The following is a 26265-nucleotide window of genomic DNA, read 5'->3' on the forward strand; positions in this document are numbered from 1 at the left end:
TTGTCAGGAGACGGAAGCGCCACCTTTTTGGACAGCCGTGACAGAGCTTTGTCCACCGTGGGGGTTGACTGCCACCTTTCCCTGTCCCCAGAGGGGAACGGATATGCCACTGGAATTCTCTTGGGAACCTGTACCTTCTTGTCAGGATTTTCCCAAGTTTTTCAAAAAGCGCATTCAGTTCATGAGAGGGAGGAAACGTTACCTCAGGTTTCTTTCCCTTAAACATGCAGACCCTAGTATCAGGAACAGCAGGGTCTTCCGTAATATGTAATACGTCTTTTATCGCCACAATCATGTACTGAATGCTCTTAGCCAGTTTAGGATTCAATCTGGCATCACTATAGTCGACACTGGAATCAGAGTCCGTGTCGGTATCTGTATCCGCTATCTGGGTAAATGAACGCTTCTGTGACCCCAAGAGGGTCTGTACTTGTGACAATGCATCCTCCATGGATTTTCTCCATGTTTGGTTCTGAGACTCAGATTTATTTAATCTCTTATTCAACCGAGTCACATTTGCATTCAAAACACTCAACATATTTACCCAATCAGCCATCGGCGGTACCGACACGGTCACTCCCACAGTCTTTTCTGTCCCCCCTCCAGCTTCCTCCTGGGAAGAGCACTCAGCCTCAGACATGTCGACACACGCGTACCGACACCCACAACCACACTGGGGCTATAGGGGACAGACCCACAGCAAAGCCTGTTAGAGAAACACAGAGGGAGTTTTGCCAGCTCACAACCCAGCGCCTATCCCGGTACTGAAACTATTAAACAATGCCTGACCTGTTAGCGCTTTTATATTAATAAACCAGCACCAAAATACTGTGCCCCACCACCCAGTTTTGCACCCTGTTACTTGTACAGCAGTGTAGGAGGTCAGGACCAGCATCTCTGCAGCTCTGTGAAGAGAAAATGGCGCTGATTAGAGCTGTGAGGGCTAAGCCACGCCCCCTCGATGGCGCGCTTCAGCCCTGCTATTTTTCAAATTTTTCATAGTGGCGGGGGTCCGGTTTTTAGTGCCCAGGCACTGTAAGCCTCTTTTGCCAGATTATTTACTGAGGATTCATGCTGCCCAGGGCGCCCCCCCCTGCGCCCTGTAGTGCCGCTGTGTGTGTGGGAGCATGGCGCGCAACGCAGCCGCTGTGCGGTACCTCAAAACCGTCACTGAAGTCTTCTGATCTTCTTCTACTCACCCGTCTTCTGACTTCTGGCTCTGCAAGGGGGGTGGCGGCGCGGCTCCGGGAACGAGCATCTAGGCGTACCTAGCGATCAGACCCTCTGGAGCTAATGGTGTCCAGTAGCCTAAGAAGCAGAGCCTTGAAACTCACAGAAGTAGGTCTGCTTCTCTCCCCTCAGTCCCACAATGCAGGGAGCCTGTTGCCAGCAGGTCTCCCTGAAAATACTAAACCTAACATAAGTCTTTTTCTGAGAAACTCTGGAGAGCCTCTCAGTGTGCATCCAGTATCACTGGGCACAGAATCTAACTGGAGTCTGGGGGAGGGGCAAGTCTTAAAGTGTGCCCATGTCTCCTGCGGATCCCGTCTATACCCCCCATGGTTCTTGAAGCATCCCTAGCATCCTCTAGGACATATGAGAAACATACATACATGCATGGGTCATAGGTGTGCGCAGGGGGGGGTGCCTGGTGCGCACAGGCACCCCCTAATGTCTGGCACCCCAATCTCACATGCCTGATACAACAATCGCCGTGCAGGCTGATTACTTTCCCCTCTGCGTTGCACCCTGTCAGGACTGCATTACTGACCGGACGCCTGGGTTAATCAAGGGTGCCACTGTCACCGGCTTTCAAACTCCCGGCTCCACCTCCATGTACAAAAACAGCGTGATGTGATGTGATTACATCATGCTGCTCGCACGCCCACCCGTCACCTCTCTCCTTCTATGCTATGCCAACGCCAGCCACTGATGAGGACGCCAGCATTCCTCTTAGGAAGACAAATTCAATACTGGCAGGTGGTCGGCAGCAGCATTGACATGTCACTCATTTTTCCACCAGCAGCAGCAGTACTAGTCTGCGACTGTCAGTGTCAGTGAGTGAGTGACTGACTTGTAAGTAAGCTGCTGCAGCTTACAGGGGAAAGAGGGGGGAGCCAGACCAGGCTGAGGAGGAGCAGTGTAATTGCAGTGAGTGCCATCAGGGGTGTTTGTTTGGTGCACACCACAACATCTGACAATGTATCTGCTTTATTAGCATTGGTACAAGAATGGATATTTTATATTGCGTTGACTGTCAATAGATGATGCTAGACACACCCCTCCGACGGTGCACCCCCTAATAAAATGTGCTGCGCACGCCTATGGCGTGGGTGTGATTCCCGGGTGTGGTTCATCAAATCGACAGTATCTAGGTCGACAATGTTTAGGTCGACCACTATAGGTCGACAGTCCCTAGGTCGACATGGATGGAAGGTCGACAGGGTTTCTAGGTCGACATGTGCTAGGTCGACAGGTCTAAAGGTCGACATGAGGATTATTTTTTTTTGGGTGTCGTTTTCTTCGTAGAGTGACCGGGATCCCAAATTAGTGCACCGCGTCCCCTCGCATGGCTTGCTTCGCTCGCCATGCTTCGGGCATGGTGCCTTCGCTCCACTACCGCTTCGCTCGGCACAGATTACCGTTCCAATCGTAGTCCACGTGGATCGTTAAGTATGAAAAAATTCAAAAAAAAAGATTTAAAAAACAAAACAAAACTCATGTCGACCTTTAGACCTGTCGACCTAGCACATGTCGACCTAGAAACCCTGTCGACCTTCCATCCATGTCGACCTAGTGACTGTCGACCTATAGTGGTCGACCTAAACATTGTCGACCTAGATACTGTCGATCTTCAGACCAGATCCCGTGATTCCCACCATGGCCCTAACTGTATTTGTATATTGTATATTCTCCCCGTGCTTGCGTGTGTTTCCTCCAGATACTCTGGTTTCCTCCCACACTCCAAAAATATACTGGTAGATTGTCTCCCAACGAAAAAATTAACCTTAGAGTGAATGTGTGTGCGTTTACATGTGATAGATTGTAAGCATTGTAAGCTTCACTGGAGCAGAGACTGATGTGAATGGGCGAATATTCTCTGTAACGTGCACAAATTATGTGTGCGCTATATAAATAACAATAAATATGCAGCAGAAACACATCTATGGGGCAGTACACACTTACATTTGTTTATCAGCAGTAATCTGTATGCATTTTATTTGTTTTAAGTAGAATGTAAATGCTAAGCAAACACCAGCAATAACTAAACATCTGGCAGACCCAAACTTCGTATCATGTTTAATAAGCAGAATCAGCTACTGAACGGAGAGCTGTATGTGTAGGTATGAGGGCAGGATGCTATACAGCCCCGCAGAGTAATAGCGGATGTGGATGATGAGTCTGAGCTGCTGGAGGAACATGCACTGACTACACAGCACACAGATCCTGTCCAAACCGGCTCCTGCCGCCTGTTCCTGAGCTAGCTGTGCCAGAGAGCTGCCCCCTCCCTCACTCCGGCTCCCACTGCCTGAGCTGTGCCAGAGAGCTGCCCCCTCCCTCACTCCGGCTCCCACTGCCTGAGCTGTGCCAGAGAGCTGCCCCCTCCCTCACCCCGGCTCCCACTGCCTGAGCTGTGCCAGAGAGCTGCCCCCTCCCTCACTCCGGCTCCCACTGCCTGAGCTGTGCCAGAGAGCTGCCCCCTCACCCCGGTTCCCAGAACAGCAGCACTGGTTGTGCTCACCAACAAGGTCACCACCGACAGGCGCCCAGTATAGGCGGTAACAGGGGAACTGTTACCACACTCATTATCTAACACTGATGGGCACAACAATATACCTGCAATGGCAATATGTAGAGCGTTATATATACGTGCCATGGCAATATGTAGTGCGTTATATATACGTGCCATGGCAATATGTAGAGCGTTATATATACGTGCAATCAATGGCAATATGTAGAGCGTTATATATACGTGCAATGGCAATATGTAGTGCGTTATACATACGTGCAATGGTATTGGCAATATCAATATGTATAGCATTATTGCACTCAGCTGTGTCTGCACATAGAAGACAGCCAGCACAGTCTGATGTGTGTTCTAAGATAGCTTACATACATGACGGTGCCTATATACCCACACACGTGTGAAGAACCTTCCCCCATCCCCAATGCAATCCCTGCAGTGCAGACGTTTCCGGCTGTCAGAGCGCTGAGGCTCCTGTCCTGTGTGATGTCAGCAGCAGCAGGAGGAGGAGCAGCTGAAGTGAAAAACAACCCTGTGCATACATACAGCAGCAGCACTGATACAAGCAGGGTACACAGAGCAGCGAGACACTGCGCAGCAAAGATGATGGCCCTGCAGCTCCTAACCCTGCTCCTGGGGTACCAGCTGGTCTGCGGGACACCAGGTACCTACACATTGGGGGTATCTGTGCAGAGGGATGATCACTGTCTGCAGTTAGTTATTAGAGATTACAGACTACCGTGCTGCAGGGCGCTGGGATATGTTCAGTGCAGTACCGTGATTCTGCATGTGCAATGTTGCATAGAGCTAGAATTTCCCCAGTCATATAACTACTATAATGCACTAGGATGCAACTGTTGCTGGTGACTGTGTCCATGTGATCTGAGTGCATGCTCATGTAGACCTGGCCATAGCGAGCCTGTTTGTTCCATTACTTGCACATACGTCCGAGTTATTTGCACACCGCACCTGTAGCAGCCCTATCTATGTTCTCTTCAGCATGGTACCTTGGTCACATGACCTTGTTTTTCTCCAAGAGTCTGAGGGTGGAGAAGAAATTTAGTCCTCCACCCATAAGTAGGCTTGAGAAGTGATTGGCAGCGCCTGTCGCTGAGCTCCCTTTTCACTTTCTATTGGATAGGAAGTTGAACGTTCGTCTCTACCTCTTTAAACAAAGGGGATTTAAATGACATATGACACCTCCGAACAAACACATATTTCCTGTACCTATGTAAGCACTTAAGTGTTAATGTAAACCGGTTTACAGGCGTATGTCCTCCCAATGTGTTCCATTAGTTAAAAGTATTATTACATGGAGTGTGTAAATGCCGATTCGCCAAAAATGTTTACAGTGTAATTAGTAAATGAACATATGCTTGTTAATAAACTTCTGTTTCCTACTGTAAAACGTATACATGATTAGGGGGGTATTTATCAAAGTCTGGAGAGAGCTAAAATACCAACCAGTCAGCATCTGTCATTTTTCAAACACAACCTGTAAAATGAGATTGAAGCTGAATTGTTAGTACGTTATCTCTCTCCATGCTTTGATAAATACACCCCTAATAAGTCTCTACATTAAAGAGTTAACCAGATGTGGAGACCCTAAAACAGCAGCACAGATAACAACACCATCATAGCAGGAATACCTAACTCCCTATCACAATAACAAACTGTAATTGTGCGAGACCCTTCAGGTGGGGGGAGGGGGGGAATCTACATAGGAATAGGAAAAACAGACTAAAAGGTCTTTACTATTCTTTTTGCACACAAAAAAACACCTGTTATGTAAAGCTAGAGCAGCAGCGAGCTGAGGGAGTGTTCTGTTTTTCTCTTTTCTAGTTTAGCTAACCACTCCCTTTTTACCACCTGATGTGACCTTATAAATTGATTGCAGTGCCAAAAAAAAATGTAACTTGCTCAATGTGAGTTGAGGAGTGTGTGGTTTTATTTGCTGGCTTCCCAGCAGTTATATGGGAGTAAGATTATTGTAAGCTTGCTGTTCTAGCTTTTGGATAATATGTACCTGAGAAACATATCCAAAATACAATCATATCTTACACAAGACACAGCAAAATCTTTAATCCATGCAGTCATTATCTGCCGCATTGATTATTGCAGTAAGGCCTGTACACACTATGCAATATGCTCACTGATACCCTTTTCAGACAGAAAAGTCTGAAAGTCCTGGCAAATACCCGGCATTTCAGTGCCGAGTCGTTTTGGCGGGACCTGCCTGACCCCCCCTTCACACAGACATGCAAGTTACTGGGTCGAAAATTTCGACCCGGTAATTTGCAGATCAACACAGGTATTTTGTCTGTGTGAAAAGGTCAACCCGTGTCTCCGACCTGGGTAAATTCCTGGGTCGAAGTCCCTGGAATTATAACACGGGTTGACTCTTTCACACAGAAAAAGGACCCGCGTGTTTCATAAAATTACCGGGTGGAACTGCTTCACCCGATAATTTTATTTTCTGTCGGAAAGGGGTATTAGTGATATCGCATAGTGTTTTTCTCTTCCCTCCCATCGACAGTGTGCGTACGCACTGTACAATATCGCAGGCGATATCTAAGGGGCCCTACACACTCGGCGATGCGCCGCCGAGGTGCCCGACGGCCGACGAGCAACCCGGCTGCGGGGGGGCAGTGACGGGGGGAGTGAAGTTTCTTCACTCCCCCCGTCACCCGGCTGCATTGAAGTGCAGGCAAATATGGACGAGATCGTCCATATTGGCCTGCATGCACAGCCGACGGGAGATCAGCGATGAACGAGCGCGGGGCCGCGCATCGTTCATCGCTGGAGTCTCCACACTGAAAGATATGAACGAGATCGTTCATATCTTTCAGAATATCGGCCAGTGTGTAGGGCCTATTACACTGACCTCATGCTGTTGCCGGCCCGTGCATGCGGTATCTGACAACGTCAGATTGAGCTTTGTGTACAGCCAACAGAGGAGGGGCGATGGATCGCGCATCGTCCAGAACATACACACTGCACGATATCACTCAGAAGGATGGTTTTGCCCATTAGCTAACAAATTTGCTTCTGCAATCAGGTCTGAATTAGGCCCTTTATCCAGACTGCACCCACTCTGTGGAATGCCCTCCCACGAACAATAAGACTCACCTCTAGTCTCCAAACGATGATGTAGCAGATTACTTGAAAGTTTTGGAATGTAGAAGCGACTTATGTGACCTCACTTACCGTTCTACAGGTTGACAAATCTTAAATTTGTGCCTTTTGAAAGGACACAATTAGTTAGCTCTAAACACTCTCCATTCTGCTTCCAGTTCCTACAAATGATCATTCTACACCAGAGCAAATTACAACTACACAGCCTTCCCAGATCCCAGAGGAATCAACAACACTGAACAAAGTGCCGGTTCTGCTTCCAGAGAAGATCAATGTGGCACAGCCTGTGATCAGCATCAGCGAGAGGGTGCAAGCCAACCCCCGTGACAAGAAGGATTTGGGAACACTAGGTAAGATGTCAACACTGTACCCTGTTTATTATAATTACTTTCCATCTTACAGACCTGATAATGACATCCTTACTCTAAACAAAAGCAACTGCATAGGGAACATTGACTAGGTGCAGTGTAACAGGATCCGATAAGGGTTTGGGAATTTTACAAGGTTTTTTTCTGGTCTAGTTTTGCCAAACTTTCAAAACCTAATGCACTGTGAGCAATGCTCTTTGAAGACTGGGCCACAATTAAGGATTATTCACAACAGGGATATGTAAATTTTCATTATTTAGGTCAAAAAGTCAAGTTATATTTAATGTTGGTTAATTAAAAAAAAAAAAAATTTTTTTTTTTTTTTTTTTTTTTAGACAGGCTCATTTCCTACTGATTAAATATGGAAATGCATTTAAATTATTCTATAATAGTCAATTGTTACTGTAGTGTTAATACAGGTTGAGTATCCCATATCCAAATATTCCGAAATACAGACTTTTTTGAGTGAGATAGTGAAATCTTTGTTTTTTGATGGCTCAATGTACACAAACTTTGTTTAATGCACAAAGTTATAAAAAATATTGGCTAAAATGACCTTCAGGCTGTGTGTATAAGGTGTATATGAAACATAAATGCTTTCTGTGCTTAGACTTAGGTCCCATCGCCATGATATCTCATTATGGTATGCAAATATTCCAAAATACGGAAAAATCCCATATCCAAAATACCTCTGGTCCCAAGCATTTTGGATAAGGGATACTCAACCTGTACCATGCCCCCTTTTTGCTTGTTTTATTTTCCCACCAACTCCTATAAAAATATGAAGTGTATTGGCACATTCCTGTTGAGGCATCAATTCAATTCCTCCATTAATAGGATATTACTAACTGGCTCTTTGTACTGGATTATTAATTGTGTGGAGGGGAGTTAATTGAATTTGAAGTCAATACACTGCTGCCTGTATCTTACTTGTTTTTTATTAACTTTTACATTACAACCTAATTGGTAGCACTGAAAGATTAGAAAAAGAGGTCACTTGTGCCCCTTAAGGTGCATACACACAATGCGATTTAACCTTACGATTTTGACTATATAGTCAAAATCGTAAAGGAAAGTTAGTGCAAATCGCTGTGTGTGTACACAGCTTGCGATACCGATGCATGCTACCATCGGGTCGGTATTGCAAAAAAGGAGACTGTGCAGGCAAGTCAATCTTGACTATATTGTGTGCAATCTAGTACATAGTATAGTCAAAATTGCCAGTTAGTCAAAATCTCAAGTAAAGACAGTCCGTATCGATGGTTCAGGGGAAATCGCTAAGTCAAAATTGGAGATGGTCAATATCTCACCGTGTGTATGCACCTTTACACAGATGAACTCACTGAATTGCCCAGGTTTATCAAGCCTTGGAGAGTGATACATAGCACGGTGATAAAGTACCAACCAATCAGCTCCTAACTCATTTTTTCAAACACATCCTGTAACATGGTAGTTAGCAGCTGATTGGCTGGTAGTTTATTACAGTGCTATTTATCACTCTCCAAGGCTTGATAAATGGGGGCCTTAATGACTAAGCTGTCATCGGGAACCATGGCCCGGGTGTAATTCCACCCTCAAATCCCTACTGTTTGCTAGAAGCTGCTATGACAGTCAGTTATGAAGTTAGGCCTTGGCAAGGTATAGCATCCCTGGAGGACCATTACATGTACTATAGCTGTAGTTGGTTCTGTGCCTATGTTGTTGAATTACAATAATTGTTCTCAATTAATGCCACAGGTTATGTCCTGGGAATTCTAATGGTGGTGGTAATCATAGCCATTGGAAGTGGCATAGTGGTTGGATACATATACAAAAGGTCAGTATTTTGTTCTAACTTTTGACCCAATTAATGTATTGGTCTTGTGTCCAGTTTTTTGGAAACCATGGTGCTAACTTTCATGGGTATTTTGTTTTTTCCCCCATTTAGGGGCAGAGATTTAAAGCAACAGCATGAGCAGGAAGTAGAGGACAGGCGGCTTCAGAGGATAAATTTACCGCTGTCTGCCTTCTCAAACCCTACATGTGATGTTATAGATGAGAATACAATTGAAGTATCCTCTAATCACACCCCAAACACTATGCAGGAGGGTGTTGTTCCTCTAATAAGCAGTGCAGGCACTCCAGGAGCATGAAGAGGCGTACGTTCCCATGTGGACATATGACATACCTTTTGGAAATTATGGCAACGTCATACATTTCATCGTGCTGTGGCAGTGGCCGAGTGAACTGTGGCAGGAGGGTCTCTACTCCTAAACCAGACTTTTCTCTTTTGGGAGGAAAAGGGACATGGATTTTTACAAATCTCGTAAAGATTTAAATCGGGTGTAAGATTATATGGTCGGTGTTTGTTTCCAAGACCTAGAATTGCTAATGCTGATCAAGCCCTCAACATCTTTTTCATGAGTTTGTGGAGGTTGTTATTAACTTTTACAGCGTGCCTGGCTGTGGCAGCTTCTGTTTTGTGTTTTATTTTCATGTGTCATGGACTCTAGCAACAGGAAAACAAATCTGTTCCGTTCAATGAAAGCAGGTGAGAAATCTGCATGTGGAAAGAACTGAGGTTCTCGCTGTGACTAGCCAAGCTCGGGGTGGTAACTCTCACAACACAATTTTCTTCCAATAGAGTTACCAGTTAATGCATAAATGTTGTCTGAGACAGGTATCCTTCTGACTTAAGCGTGCTGCTGAGATTTTTAATGAGCAAAGACTGACGCACAAATTGTAAGAAAACGGTTTATTGACCTTTTTGTTTTGTACATAAAACATTATCAGGCGGTGCCTGGCAATCAAACCAGACTTCTGTAGTTCCAGTGGTGTGTGTCTCAGAAAATCAGCAAGGTAGAGTACAGTACTGCCACTCTGCAGCTGGATCATAAAAAAATATACATATAGCTCAGCTGTTGACTTAATGATGGGTTGAATAAAAAAAAAAAAAAAAAGTATTTCTTCCCAAAACTAGCAGAATGGCAATGGCAAAGGTCTGATGACAGATTCCCCTTCCGTATATCATCATCTCCATCAGTAGCAAAAGAATGGAGTGTTAAGGGGGAAGAAGACTTCAAATATACCATGTTACTAGTTGGTGATGCGAAGGGTTACTTTAAAAATATTAAAGTGAATGGAGCTCTTGCCCAAGGAAACCGGGATTGAGCAGGGACTACTGTTGAACTACAACTCCCAGCATTAAATAGCAGCCTAATGTAGTTGCAGCTCAGGAACAGGCGGACAAGCTGAGTTTAAGGTACAGGCTCAAGGAGAAAGTTGCATCTGTAACACTGCGTCTTCAGTAACAAATACACATTTTTCTAGTTCAAGATGGCAGCATATTCCATCTTTTAGTGTTTAAGCCAATATTTTAAGTGAATCTGACCCTACTGTAGAAAAATTCTCTCCATGCCCAGCTGCCAGCAGAACCTGGTAATAGGTTGGAGCGAAGCCAAACAAATATTGGCACAAATCAAGCAAATTCCTATGGCTCTGGAGGAAGCACCATACATTACCTAGCCACAAAAGTAAACATATTTGAAGGAAAAGTGCAATCTAAAATACACAAAAGGAGACTTTAAATTCCAGTTTTTATGTAAAAATGTAGAAATTACTCCAAGTGGAAGACACGTGTTAAACATAAAAGTGGTCATTAATTACCCCGGTTCCCACGAAATGTTTTAAAAGCTTTTGACTGAATAAATATGTAACTCACTTTTCCCTTCTGCTGCCTTACACGCTGGAAGGAGGAGAGTGATTCAAGTTTTATACCCCCGGTAACTGTGTAGTAAGAAACTAGGAAAGTTAGTATATAAGTGTAAATGCCACTAAATTCCAAGATAGTTTTAAATACAGTTGGTCGCATCATGGAAAACACCCTGAGGTATCCTTTTCCCTTTTCAGGATTGTAGAAATGTATGCAGCTAGTTTCTAAACAGTTTTGGTCCCTTTTTCACTTTTGACCAAGCTTCAGTCATGAAACATTAATAGTCTACTATCACAAGAGCAAAGGCAGAAGATGTAACATGTTCACATGTGAGCATAACGTGTGCTTTGCAGAGATGAATGTGTTTTCAGTAAGTGGACATGTGGTCATCTTGCCACACCTAATTTTCCCTGATAAGGGATCAAAGGTTTGTTCCATGTTCTGAATGGTTTTCTCGTGTCAGACCATATTGTAACTTCAGGTTATGTTCCATTAACTCTAGTTCAGAAGGCAGAGGGATCGACAGCTCCCCCAGAAACAGAGACAAGGCTGTAAGGGTATCCTGTAGATATAGGAAATGTGGCCTACGGATTCAAGAAGAAACAATGTTTTAGAAAAAGTATTACAGTAGCTTCAATGTCTAAAGGTGGGTACACACTAGAAAGATATCTGCAGATATATCTCTGGACGGATCGGGCAGTGTGCTGTGCATACACACTGCCCGATCCGTCGGGGACCACCGCCGGCCGCCGCAGCATGGGTACGGGCGGTCAGCCGACCGCCCCGTACACACACAGCGACGTGCCAATATATCGGTAGATATATTGTCCGTCGGCTGTGCTGCGGGGCCGACACGATCGTCTGTGAATGACGGAGTTCACAGACGTATCTGCCGTACACACTGGCCGATGGACCCGCGATATATCGGCCAGTGTGTACGGGCCTTTAGGAACAAAAGAGGATTACACTATTATGACTTGAGAGGTTAATACATGAGATTACCTCTCGTCAGGTTCCAGTTGGCAGCAGGATGTTGCAAGGGGGAAAAATCCTGAAGGACAATCTTTTGGAACAAACTTCTCCCAAAACAGACGAACATTCAGGCCATAGTCGAAAGTGCGTGGCAGGCAATCTGGATCAGCATACACTTGCCCAATAATCTGCAAAGGATACAGACTTCTCACACACATGATAAAAATAGTCTTGGCTTTAGTAGACCTTAATTACAAACTGCACTAACAATACTAAACACCATAGGGGTCCTATTTACTAAGCCTTGAACGGAGATAAAGTACCAGCCAATCAGCTCCTAACTGCCATGTTACAGGCTGTGTTTGAAAAATAACAGGAACTGGTTGGTTGGGACTTTGGGCCTAGTTCAGAACTGATTGCTGTGCTGCAAATTTGCAGAGGTCTGCGATCAGATAGTTGCCACCCAGGGAGAGTGAAAACCAGCACCGTGCAAGTGTGCGAATGCATATGTACGCCGTGCAAAAATTCCGCCAGATAGTGGACATCTGCAAATCCGTTAGTAACTTACCATCGAATGATGTTTCCAGTCTGTGCGTAGACCAAGACTTTGACGTTACACACCCGCCCTAAAACGCTTGGGAAAGTGTGCGTTTTCCCTGACACTCCCTGAAAATGGGCAGTTACCACCCACAAACGTCCTCTTCCTGTCAATCATCTTGCGAACGCCCGTGCGATCGAAATTTTCGCACCATCCTGTCTCTGTTTAGCAACGCGCCTGCGCATTGCAGTGCATACACAGTCAGTCGATAATCGGCCAATGTGCAAATTCACACAATAGCGATCAGGTCTGACTCAGACCCTTTATTATTTTTTCATCCACTAGGGGTCACTGGAGTACTCTTGGGGATATGGACGGCTTCCGTAGGAAACAGGGCACTGAATATTTAAATTTAGAACACTCCACCCCTCCATATCCCAGAGTACCTCAGTGTTTTTTCTGTGCTCGAAGTAGCAACAGGTCTGTGGCTTGGTCCACAATTCTTTTGAATATTTTTCTTTTTTCATACACATCCCTTTCCCCCTTCCAAAAGGCAGGGTCAGGGACAGTGCAAGCTGCTATTAGCAGCTGTGGCGTGTCGGTCCTCACTGAATGAGCACCCTCACAGCCATACAGATCTCCTGCACAGGCTGGCCGGCGCTTGCAGAGAAGCCCCGTCGGAGCCTCACTACAGCAGCAGGAGTCACGGTATGTTGAACGGGGCGGTCAGCTTCCGCCTTGCTGTGTGGGGACATTGTTTGCTTTACCGCTGACGCCGGGATCCCTCTACAGACCGCCTGCAATCAGCGGCATGAGGGGGGATAACCTGCAGCAACAGCAGTATGCTAGGCTGCAGGGTTAATTACACAGGATTTTCATATAGATGTCAGTTTAAAGGCTGGTAACCTGCACTATGATTATATGTGTAAGCATGGCAGCCATTTTAACCATGCTCCCTGTGTCTTCCTGCTGTGATTCCAGAACGTTCCAGTACTACATCTCTACTCCACCGGAGGCGCAGGGGTGTTAGTGGGAATTTGGGATCACATTTCATAGTACTGGCCAGTCGGGCAAGTGTCTGTTTTTTGTGTATTGTCTGTCGCCATAATGAGTAATGCACCAGCGAAAATTAAAAAGCATCATTGCAAAGTCTGTAGCAGTGTGTTACCGGATGGATCTACCACATGTACAGTATGTTTTGTGGATTCGGTTCCGAATACAATTTCTGCTCCGGTTTTAAAGCCAATTTCCTCCCCGGACCCTCCATGGGAAATGCTAGCCAATGTACTGGCTGGGTTGCAATCAGAATTGACCGCCGCTCGACAAGAGCGGGAAACGGCAAGATCTGAGTCTAGGGTGAGACCGCCAGAACTACCGGAGGCATCTCAGCCTTGCGAAAGGTTCAAATCCATTTTGGGTAGACGGGATAAATTTCATATGTCTTATGATTTACCAGTTTCTGCTATGTTGCATTCTGACGATTCCATGCCAGACCTCACGGCACAAGATGAGGGTGAAGTGGAGTCAGATAGTGAGGATTTTAACAGCTCAGGTATTGATAATCTCATCAGAGCAGTGCGTCAGTCTCTCAAGTTTACAGAAACTGAGGAGCCTCTCACAAATGATCAGGTCGTATTTACTAAACGACAGAGAACTCCAACGTGTTTTCCTGTTTCGGAGTCTCTTAATAAGATGTTAGTAGAAACACGACAGACTCCAGATAAACGGTTTTCTATACCTCGCAGATTTAAGTCTAGTTACCCGTTTCCAGACTCGGTGACATGTACATGGGAGAATCCACCAATAGTTGATTCGTCAGTGTCGAAGCTTACAAAGAAATTAACCATACCAGTGCCAGCGGCTACTACGCTTAAAGACCCTTCAGATCGCAAAATAGAAACTATGCTAAAGTCCATGTATTTAGCAGCAGGAGTGCTGCTGAGACCTGGCCTTGTTGGTATCTGGGTCACTAAGGCGCTCATAGTATGGATAACAGAACTCAAGTCTGCCCTACATGACGAACACCTTATACTTCTTGCTGATCAAATGTGTGAGGCTGCGGAGTATCTCTGTACAGCTTCTACTGACGTCTGTCAGCTCACTTCTCGTATTTCATCGTCGCTAGTTACGGCACGATGAGCACTCTGGCTGCGTTCTTGGCAAGCGGAGGTAGAGGTCAAACGAGGTATAGAGGCGTTACCTTACGATGGCAAGAAGTTGTTTGGTCCTGAATTGGACACATGGATTTCTGAGGCTACGGGAGGAAAGTCGTTTTCTTACCATTGCCTCCACCAGTACCAAGAAGGAGGTACTCTGGACCTTCGTTCAAATCCTTTAGACCTCAGTCCTTTCGCGGACGTGGCAGAGGAACAGCCACGCCTGGTAGACGTGGACGTGGTTTCCAACAAACCAACACAAGTCGTCAGGACGCTAAGGTTACCGACAAGCCAGTGGCATGACGGGCTACTAGCCCATCTCGGTTCTCCGATTGTGGGAGCACGCCTTCAGACGTTCCATTTGGCGTGGTTCCAGACATCTGCGGATGGGTGGATCCGCAATTTAGTGTTAAGAGGTTACAAAATAGAGTTCGACTGTCTTCCGCCACTGCGGTTTTTCAAGACAGGACTGCCTCTGTCGGACGACAAGAGGGCGGTTCTGCAAATTGCCATTCAGTCCCTACTGGATTCAGCAGTTTTGATTCCGGTCCCTGTACACCAACAGGGTCAGGGTTATTATTCCAGTCTGTTTGTGGTACCGAAGCCGGATGGCTCAGTCAGGCCAATATTGAACTTAAAGGGTCTCAATCGGTACGTAACTTAGGATCTGCTCATCAAAGCCCTGTCTCAACAGATGCTTCTCCAACATGCGCTGCTAACGTACAATGTACTAGTTCACCACGGTTGGATTGTCAACTTCAAAAAATCACATCTCATTCTGTCTCAACGCCTTCAATTCCTAGGTATGATTCTCGATACGGTAAATCAAAGAATTTACCTACCACAACAAAGTACAGATTATTCGCCATCTAGTACAACTAGTGCTCAAGCCACGCACTGTCTCGGTACATTTGTGCATTCGCCTCTTAGGAACAATGGTGGCAGCTTTCGAAGCGCTTCAGTTCGGAAGATTTCACTCACGTCCTTTCCAACTGGATGTGCTCGCACAGTGGTCGGGCTCGCATCTGCAGATTCACCACAGGGTGAGGTTGTCGCCAAGGGCAAGGGTGTCTCTACTCTGGTGGCTCAAGGAACACAATTTAACCGCAGGGAAACTATTCGGCGGCTGGAATTGGATAATTCTAACGACGGACGCGAGTCTCAGAGGTTGGGGAGCTGTAGTTCAAAATTGTCAACTCCAGGGTCTCTGGGCGGATCACGAAAGATTGCTGTCTATAAATGTCCTGGAACTCCGCGCAATTTACAATGCGCTACGACAAGCAGTACACATGCTTCGCTCTCAGACTGTCCAGGTGCAGTCAGACAACGCGACGGCAGTCGCATACATCAACAAACAAGGAGGAACAAGAAGCCGCATGGCAATGCGGGAAGTAGCTCGAATCCTCAATTGGGCAGAATATCACCAGGTGAAATTGTCGGCAGTGTTCATTTCGGGAGTGGACAACTGGGAGGCGGATTATCTCAGCCGTCGGGATTTTCATCCAGGAGAATGGGCATTAAATCCAGAGGTGTTTCACATGTTGGTTCACAGGTGGGGTTACCCTCAGGTGGAGCTGATGGCGTCTCGCCACAATCACCAAACACTCCAGTATGTGTCCAGAACGAGAGATCCAAAGGCAGTGGCGGTGGATGCTCTCACAATCGCGTGGCCATGCAGCCTAGTGTATCTGTTTCCACCGTTTCCGCTGCTCCCTCTAGTGCTAAAACGGATCAAAAGAGAGTCCGTCACAGTCATTCTAGTGGCGCCTCATTGGCCTCGAAGAACTTGGTTCTCGGATCTCCAAGGACTACTCGCAGACAATCCTTGGCCGCTCCCTCTACGTCCGGACTTGTTACAACAGGGTCCGTTCCTTTACCCCGATTTAGCGCGGCTGCGTTTGACGGGGTGGCTGTTGAGACCGCCCTCTTGAGAAGAGAGGGCATTCCGGAACCTGTTATACCAACCATGTTACGTGCTAGGAAGCCAGTTACGGCAGCTCATTATTACAGAATTTGGCATGCCTATATAGGTTGGTGTGAAGCTCGGAAGTTTCCGACATCAGCTTTCAAGTTATCCCGTCTTTTGTTATTTCTCCAGACGGGGTTAGATGGAGGACTGCGTTTATCTACACTAAAGGTGCAGGTATCTGCGTTGTCAATTTATTTTCAAAGAAGATTGGCTCTATTGCCGTCGGTACACACTTTTCTGCAAGGTGTCCTCAGAGTACAGCCTCCATTCATTCCACCTACAGCACCATGGGACTTGAATCTGGTTTTAGATTTCTTACAGTCTTCATATTTTGAACCCTTACAGCAAGTGGATATAAAGTTTCTCACTTGGAAAACAATTTTTCTTCTAGCCTTAGCTTCAGCAAGGCATGTTTCAGATTTAGGTGCCTTGTCATGCAAGCCACCATATTTGGCGTTTCATGATGACAGAGCGGAACTTCGGACGAATCCCGCTTTCTTACCAAAGGTAGTGTCATCTTTTCACATCAATCAACCAATAGTAGTTCCTGTGTTAACAGCACATTCTGGAACTCTGGATGTGGTACGCGCTTTACGCGTTTATGTATCCCGGACGTCTACAGTTCGTAAGACAGATACGTTGTTTGTTCTCTATGATGCTGCCAAGATGGGTTGGCCAGCGTCTAAGCAGACCTTATCCAGATGGATGAAACTGACCATACGTCAGGCTTACCTTAATGCTAGGTTACAGCCGCCTACATCAGTAACAGCTTATTCCACACGTTCTGTGGGAACTTCATGGGCAGCTGGTCGTGGAGCTTCTACGACGCAGCTTTGCCGTGCGGCTACATGGTCTTCAGTGCACACGTTTGTGCGCTTTTACAAGTTTGATACGTTTGCGGCATCAGCATCTAGCTTTGGCCGCCTAGTGTTACAGGTGCCAAACAGCTCTCCCGCCCACGGGGGAAGCTTTGGTACGTCCCAAGAGTACTCCAGTGACCCCTAGTGGATGAAAAAGAAAATAGGATTTTGGTACTTACCAGGTAAATCCTTTTCTTTGAATCCATAGGGGGCACTGGACGCCCACCCAGAGCCGTTTTACCTGGTTTGTGGTAAGTTCAGGGGATCTTATGGTAACACACTCTCACCGACTGGTTCAAATTATCAAGTGCTGGTTATGGTGTCAACTGTTTAGTGGTCAGTAACGTTATGTGTCAACTTCGTTGTTGTCAGTTATGTTATATGTAATACTCCATTGTCAACCTCTCTGTAGCTCCTGTTCGGCTCAGTAAAAAACACTGAGGTACTCTGGGATATGGAGGGGTGGAGTGTTCTAAATTTAAATATTCAGTGCCCTGTTTCCTACGGAAGCCGTCCATATCCCCAAGAGTACTCCAGTGCCCCCTATGGATTCAAAGAAAAGGATTTACGTATTAGTACCAAAATCCTATTATCTATCCACTTTATCTCCATTCAAGGCTTAGTAAATAGACACCAATAGCTTTTATAGCCATAGAGCTCTACCAGGTGCCTGCCTACTCTCCCCCCAATAGAAAACACCTCTGTAAACTAGAATAGGGGTTCTCAGACTGTGTACCTAGGCACCCTGGGGTGCCCTGCGGCACTTGCAGGGGTGCTTTACGTTGGTGGTCTAGGACCAATTGAAATTATTTATGGTCAATGTAATGGGCAAAACCAGTGCTGGTGGCTGGCAAGCATAAAATATGTGTACAAACAGAAGCAAATCTTGTCCCTCACCATACAGTTAAAACTAAGTATGACGTATAAACACTTTAAAATAGGATTTTAATACCTACCGGTAAATCCTTTTCTCTTAGTCCATAGAGGATGCTGGGGACACTTCAAGAACCATGGGGTATAGATGGGATTCGCAGGAGACATGGGCACTTTAAGACTTTGAATGGGTGTGAATTGGCTCCTCCCTCTATGCCCCTCCTCCAGACTCTAGTTACAGGAACTGTGCCCAGGGAGACGGACATTTCGATGAAAGGATTTATTGTTAAACTAAGGTGGGATACATACCAGCTCACACCACAAACACGCCGTACAACATGGCATTTAACAGAAATCCAGTCAACGGCATAAACAATGTAAGCAACAGGCTGACTACAACAGAAACGCAACCTGTGTTTAACATAACCAAAACTTACCAAGTAAGAGCTGCAGATAGAGTCCGCACTAGGACGGGCGCACAGCATCCTCTACGGACTAAGAGAAAAGGATTTACCGGTAGGTATTAAAATCCTATTTTCTCATACGTCCTAGAGGATGCTGGGGACACTTCAAGAACCATGGGGTTTATACCAAAGCTCTAGAATGGGCGGGAGAGTGCGGATGACTCTGCAGCACTGATTGACCAAACATGAGGTCCTCCTCAGCCAGGGTATCAAACTTGTAAAATTTCACAAAAGTGTTTGAACCCGACCACATAGCTGCTCGACAGAGTTGTAATGCCGAGACCCCTCGGGCAGCCGCCGAGGATGAGCCCACCTTTCTGGTAGAATAGGCCTTCACTGATTTCTGTAACAGCAATCCAGCCGTAGAATGAGCATGCTGAATCGTATTACAGATCCAGAGCGCAATAGTCTGCTTAGAAGCAGGATTTCCAATCTTGTTGGAAGCATACAGGACAAACAAAGCTTCAGTTTTCCTAAGTGGAGCCGTTCTGGCAACATAAATCTTTAAAGCCCTGACCACATCGAGAGATTTTGATTCAGTAAAAACGTCAGTAGCCACTGGCACCACAATAGGCTGGTTCATGTGGAACGATGAAACCACCTTCGGCAGAAATTGTTGACGAGTTCTCAACTCTGCTCTATTTTCACGGAAGATTAAATACGGACTCTTGTGAGACAAAGCCGCCAACTCAGACACCCGTCTTGCTGATGCTAAGACCAATAACATGACCACTTCCCAAGTGAGAAATTTCAACTCTACCTTCTGTAAAGGTTCAAACCAATGAGATTGAAGGAACTGCAACACCACATTAAGATCCCATGGTGCCACTGAGCGCACAAAGGGAGGTTGGATGTGCAAAACGCCCTTCACGAAAGTCTGAACTTCTGGAAGGGAGGCAAATTATTTTTGAAAGAAAATTGATAAGGCCGAAATTTGTACTTTTATGGAGCCTAACTTCAGGCCCGCATCCACACCTGCTTTCAGAAAATGGAGAAAACGCCCCAGCTGAAATTCTTCCGTAGGAGCCCTCTTGGATTCACACCAAGACACATATTTTCTCCAAATACGGTGATAATGTTTTGCCGTTACATCTTTCCTAGCCTGAAGAAGTGTGGGAATGACTTCACTGGGAATACCCTTTCGGGCTAAGATCCGGCGTTCAACCGCCAAGCCGTCAAACGTAGCCGCGGTAAGCCGTGATATACGCATGGCCCCTGCTGTAACAGATCCTCTCGTAGAGGAAGAGGCCTGGGATCTCCTATGAGTAATTTCTGAAGATCTGGATACCAAGCCCTCCTCGTCCAGTCCGGAACAATGAGGATCGCCTGAACCCTTGTTCTTCTTATGATCTTTAGCACCCTTGGTATGAGTGGAAGCGGAGGGAACACATACACCGACTGAAACACCCATGGAGTCACTAGCGCGTCCACAGCTATTGCTTGAGGGTCCCTCGACCTGGAACAATATCTCAGAAGTTTCTTGTTGAGGCGAGACGCCATCAGGTCTATTTGAGGAATTCCCCAAAGACTTGTCACTTCTGCGAAGACCTCTTGATGAAGACCCCACTCTCCTGGATGGAGATCGTGTCTGCTGAGGAAGTCTGCTTCCCAGTTGTCCACTACTGAAGTGAAGATTGCTGACAGAGCGCTTGTATATCTTTCCGCCCAGCAGAGAACTTTTGTGGCCTCTGCCATTGCCGCTCTGCTCTTTGTTCCGCCCTGGCAGTTTAGGTGCGCTACTGCCGTTATATTGTCCGACTGGATTAGTACGGGCAGGTTTTGAAGGAGACGTTCCGCTTGAGGAAGACCGTTGTAAATGGCTCTTAACTCTAGAACGTTTATGTGTAGACCAACTTCCTGGCTTGTCCATCTTCCTGGAAGTTTTCTCCCTGTGTGACTGCTCCCCAGCCCTGGAGGCTCGCATCCGTGGTTACTAGGATCCAGTCCTGGATCCCGAACCTGCGTCCCTCTAGGAGGTGAGAGCTGTGCAGCCACCACAGGAGAGAGATTCTGGTCCTGGAGGACAGGATTATTTTGCGGTGCATGTGTAGATGGGATCCGGACCACTTGTCCAACAGGTCCCACTGAAACACTCTGGCATGGAACCTGCCAAATTGAATGGCCTCGTAGGCCGCCACCATCTTTCCCAGCAAACAAGTGCATTGATGGATCGACACTCTCGCCGGTTTCAGAATCTGACCAAAGTCTGGATTTCCAGAGTTCTTCTGGAAGAAACACTCTCTGTAATTCTGTGTCCAGAATCATTCCCAAAAACGACAGCCGTTTTGTCGGATTCAACTGTGACTTTGGCAAGTTTAGGATCCAACCATGTTGTAGAACTGTCAGGGATAGCGTAATGTCCTGGACCAGTTTGTCCTTGGATCTTGCCTTTATCAGGAGATCGTCCAAGTAAGGGATAATTGTGACTCCTTGCCTGCGAAGGAGAATCATCATTTCCGCCATTACCTTGGTGAAAATCCTTTGAGCTGTGGACAGACCAAACGGCAACGTTTGAAATTGGTAATGACAATCCTGAATAGCAAACCTTAGGTAAGCCTGATGCGGAGGATATATGGGGATGTGTAAGTAGGCATCCTTTATGTCGACCGACACCATGAAATCCCCTTCCTCCAGACTGGAGATCACTGCTCGGAGAGATTCCATCTTGAATTTGAATTTTCTTAGGTAAAGATTGAGGGACTTTAGGTTCAGAATTGGTCTGACCGAACCGTCCGGCTTCGGGACCACAAACAGGCTGGAATAAAAGCCTTCTCCCTGTTGAGACGGAGGAACCCTGATAATGACCTGATTTAGGCATAACTTTTGTATTGCATCGCATACAACCTGCCTGTCCGGAAGAGAAGCTGGTAAGGCAGATTTGAAAAATCGGTGAGGGGGAACGTCTTGAAACTCCAGTTTGTACCCCTGGGACACTATTTCTAAAACCCATGGGTCCAGGGCCGAACGAGCCCAGAATTGACTGAAGAATTTGAGACGTGCCCCCACCGGTGCGGACTCCCTCAGTGGAGCCCCAGCGTCATGCGGTGGATTTGGCAGAAGCCGGGGAGGACTTCTGCTCCTGGGAAGCTGCAACGGCTGGAGATCTTTTACCTTTTCCTCTTCCCCTATTAGCGAGGAAGGAATAACCTCAGCCTTTTTTGTATTTATTTGGCCGAAAGGACTGCATCTGAAAATGGCCTCTCTTTTGTTGTGGAGGAATATAAGGCAACACAAATGACTTACCCGCGGTAGCCGTAGATACCAATTCAGTGAGACCGTCCCCAAACAAGACACCACCTTTATACGGGAGCGACTTCATAGCTTTCTTAGAGTCAGCATCAGCATTCCATTGATGAATCCAGAATGCCCTCCTAGCTGAAATTGCCATGGCATTGGCTTTTGCTCCCAAAATGCCAATATCCCTCACCGCCTCCTTTAGGTAGGCCGCAGCGTCCCTGATATAACCCAGAGTTAACAGGATACTATCCCTATCTAGGGTATCTATATCAGATGACAAGTTATCTGCCCACTTTGCAATAGCACTACTCACCCACGCCGATGCAATGGTTGGTCTGAGCAGTGAACCTGTGGTGACGTAAATGGATTTTAACGTATTTTCCTGTCTACGATCCTCAGGATCCTTAAGGGCTGCCGTGTCAGGAGATGGTAAAGCCACCTTTTTAGACAACCGTGACAGAGCCTTGTCCACAATGGGGGAATACTCCCACTTTTCTCTATCCCTAGAGGGGAATGGATACGTCACCTGAATCCTCTTGGGATTCAGAAACTTTTTGTCAGGATTTTCCCACATTTTCTCAAAAAAGTATTCAGTTTATGAGAGGGAGGAAATGTTACCTCAGGTTTCTTTCCCTTATACATACAGACCCTAGTATCAGGAACAGCAGGGTCCTCAGTGATATGTAATACTTCTTTTATTGCCACAATCATGTACTGAATATTCTTTGCCAACTTTGGGTCTAATTTGGCATCACTATAGTCGACACTGGAGTCAGTGTCCGTGTCGGTATCTGTGTCTGCTAACTGAGCAAATGAACGTTTGTGACCCCGAGGGGGTCTGGACCTGTGATAACACATCCTCTACAGATTTCTTCCATGCCTGGTTCTGAGATTCAGATTTATCCAATCTCTTATTAATAAGAGCCACATTAGCATTCAAGGCATTCAACACATTTACCCAATCAGGAGTCGGCGGTGCCGACATGGTCACTCCCACAGCCATTTCTGTCCCTAACACAGTCTCCTCCTGGGAAGAACACTCAGCCTCAGACATGCCGACACACGTGTACCGACACCTACTGACACACTGGGCAGATAGGGGACAGACCCACAGTAAAGCCTGTCAGAGAAACACAGAGGGAGTTTGCCAGCTCACAACCCAGCGCTCAAACCCAGTACTGAAACCTTAATCTAAAGCCCAGACCTGTTTCTAGCGCTTTTATAACTTATATAAGCCAAATTAACTGTGGACCCCCCCCCCGTTTTGCACCCTGTCACGTGATACAGCAGTGTGGAGGCAAGGACCAGCGTCTCTACAGCTTTCTTGTGAAGAGAAAATGGCGCTGAGAGCTGTGAGGGTAAGCCCCGCCCCCTCAACAGCACGCTTCAGCCCGCTATTTCATAATACAAAAACGCTGGCGGGGGTCAGGATTTTGTGCCTTGGCACATCTTATCCACTTTGCCAGCTTGTATGAGGATTTTTTCATGCTGCCCAGGGCGCCCTGCACCCTGTAGTGCTGCTGTGTATGGGAGCATGGCGCGCAGCGCAATCGCTGTGCGGTACCTCAGAAGCAGTCTCTGAAGTCTTCTATCTTCTTCTACTCACCTGTCTTCTGACTTCCGTCTCTGCAAGGGGGGTGACGGCGGGCTCTGGGAGTGAACCCCTAGGCGTACCTAGTGTTACAAACCCTCAGGAGCTAATGGTGTCCTGTAGCCAAGAAGCAGAGCCTTTGAACTCATTAGAAGTAGGTCTGACTTCTCTCCCTTAAGTCCCACAATGCAGGGAGACTGTTGCCAGCAGTTCTCCCTGAAAATAAAAAACCTAACACAAAGGGGTATATGCAATTGCGGTCGAATTCCCGAAATTGTCGAATTTCGGGTCATTTTTTCGACCAAAAAAAAAATTTGCCTATGCAATTCAGTGCTTTCCGACCAAAAAACGGACTTTCAAAATTCGACTTTTTGAAATTCGAATTTTTGCAAATTCGACTTTTCTGCAATGATACAAGTGCTGCAATTCGACCAAAGCATATTCAATTCAAGTTTGGAAATTCGACAGCAGTGCTTTTAGACAGCAAATTCGTCATTTTCAATCCGCCACACTTTGGAGGGTGAAAACAAATAAAAAAATTTTAAACATGTTTTTTTTTTGTGTTTTTTTTTGGGGGAATAGCAGATCTATTTATATTAGAAGGGATTAGGTACTTTTTTTTTTTTTTTTGGAGGCACAAATATTATTTATATATTTTTTAAAATATTTTTATTTTTTATTTTTATTGCTGGAACGGTAAAATCCTAAAAAAAAATGGCGTGGGGTCCCCCCTCCAAAGCATAACCAGCCTCGGGCTCTTCGAGCTGGTCCTGGTTCTAAAAATGCGGGGAAAAAATTGACAGGGGATCCCCCGTATTTTTAAAACCAGCACCGGGCTCTGCGCCTGGTGCTGGTGCCAAAAATACGGGGGACAAAAAGCGTAGGGGTCCCCCGTATTTTTAACACCAGCATCGGGCTCCACTAGCTGGACAGATAATGCCACAGCCGGGGGTCACTTTTATGCCGTGCCCTGCGGCCGTGGCATTAAATATCCAACTAGTCACCTCTGGCCGGGGTACCCTGGGGGAGTGGGGACCCCTTCAATCAAGGGGTCCCCCCCCCCCAGCCACCCAAGGGCCAGGGGTGAAGCCCGAGGCTGTCCCCCCCCATCCAATGGGCTGCGGATGGGGGGGCTGATAGCCTTTTGTGATCCTGAAAAGAATAATAAGAATTTACTTACCGATAATTCTATTTCTCGGAGTCTGTAGTGGATGCTGGGGTTCCTGAAAGGACCATGGGGAATAGCGGCTCCGCAGGAGACAGGGCACAAAAGTAAAGCTTTCCGATCAGGTGGTGTGCACTGGCTCCTCCCCCTATGACCCTCCTCCAAGCCAGTTAGGTACTGTGCCCGGACGAGCGTACACAATAAGGGAGGAATTTTGAATCCCGGGTAAGACTCATACCAGCCACACCAATCACACCGTACAACTTGTGATCTAAACCCAGTTAACAGTATGATAACAGCGGAGCCTCTGAAAAGATGGCTCACAACAATAATAACCCGATTTTTGTAACTATGTACAAGTATTGCAGATAATCCGCACTTGGGATGGGCGCCCAGCATCCACTACGGACTCCGAGAAATAGAATTATCGGTAAGTAAATTCTTATTTTCTCTATCGTCCTAGTGGATGCTGGGGTTCCTGAAAGGACCATGGGGATTATACCAAAGCTCCCAAACGGGCGGGAGAGTGCGGATGACTCTGCAGCACCGAATGAGAGAACTCCAGGTCCTCTTTTGCCAGGGTATCAAATTTGTAGAATTTTACAAACGTGTTCTCCCCTGACCACGTAGCTGCTCGGCAGAGTTGTAATGCCGAGACCCCTCGGGCAGCCGCCCAAGATGAGCCCACCTTCCTTGTGGAATGGGCCTTAACAGATTTAGGCTGTGGCAGGCCTGCCACAGAATGTGCAAGTTGAATTGTGTTACAAATCCAACGAGCAATCGACTGCTTAGAAGCAGGCGCACCCAATTTGTTGGGTGCATACAGTATAAACAGCGAGTCAGATTTTCTGACTCCAGCCGTCCTGGAACATATTTTCAGGGCCCTGACAACCTCTAGCAACTTGGAGTCCTCCAAGTCCCTAGTAGGTGCAAGGCACCACAATAAGCTGGTTCAGGTGAAACACTGACACCACCTTAGGGAGAGAACTGGGGACGAGTCCGCAGCTCTGCCCTGTCCGAATGGACAACAGATATGGGCTTTTTTGAGAAAAAACCACCAATTTGACACTCGCCTGGTCCAGGCCAGGGCCAAGAGCATGGTCACTTTTCATGTGAGATGCTTCAAATCCACATATTTGACTGGTTTTAAACCAATGTGATTTGAGGAATCCCAGAACTACGTTGAGATCCCACAGTGCCACTGGAGGCACAAAAAGGGGGTTGTATATGCAATACTCCCTTGACAAACTTCTGGACTTCAGGAACTGAAGCCAATTCTTTCTGGAAGAAAATTGACAGGGCCGAAATTTGAACCTTAATGGACCCCAATTTGAGGCCCATAGACACTCCTGTTTGCAGGAAATGCAGGAAACGACCGAGTTGAAATTTCTTTGTGGGGCCTTCCTGGCCTCACACCACGCAACATATTTTCGCCACATGTGGTGATAATGTTGTGCGGTCACCTCCTTTCTGGCTTTGACCAGGGTAGGAATGACCTCTT

General features: G+C 46.5%; 2 protein-coding genes across 2 annotated transcripts in view; one reads left to right on the plus strand and one right to left on the minus strand.

The window, feature by feature from the left end:
• Positions 1–4201: 4201 nt before the first annotated feature.
• On the plus strand, positions 4202–10039 carry PIK3IP1 (phosphoinositide-3-kinase interacting protein 1). Its single transcript, XM_063913093.1, has 4 exons — positions 4202–4409; positions 7039–7230; positions 8986–9064; positions 9176–10039. Exons 1-4 carry the CDS (start codon positions 4232–4234, stop codon positions 9378–9380), a joined length of 654 nt encoding a protein of 217 aa, XP_063769163.1. The 5' UTR covers positions 4202–4231; the 3' UTR covers positions 9381–10039.
• LIMK2 (LIM domain kinase 2) overlaps positions 9968–26265 on the minus strand; it is a 100320-nt gene continuing 84022 nt past the window's right edge. The window contains exons 15-16 of the mRNA XM_063913092.1: positions 11942–12099; positions 9968–11523 (exon numbers count right to left, since the gene is read on the minus strand). Coding sequence (XP_063769162.1) covers positions 11361–11523; positions 11942–12099 — 321 coding nt within the window. The 3' untranslated portion in view covers positions 9968–11360. The remainder of the gene's footprint in view (positions 11524–11941; positions 12100–26265) is intronic.

Source organism: Pseudophryne corroboree, chromosome 1, assembly GCF_028390025.1.
Source record: "Pseudophryne corroboree isolate aPseCor3 chromosome 1, aPseCor3.hap2, whole genome shotgun sequence".
Lineage (NCBI taxonomy): Eukaryota > Metazoa > Chordata > Amphibia > Anura > Myobatrachidae > Pseudophryne > Pseudophryne corroboree.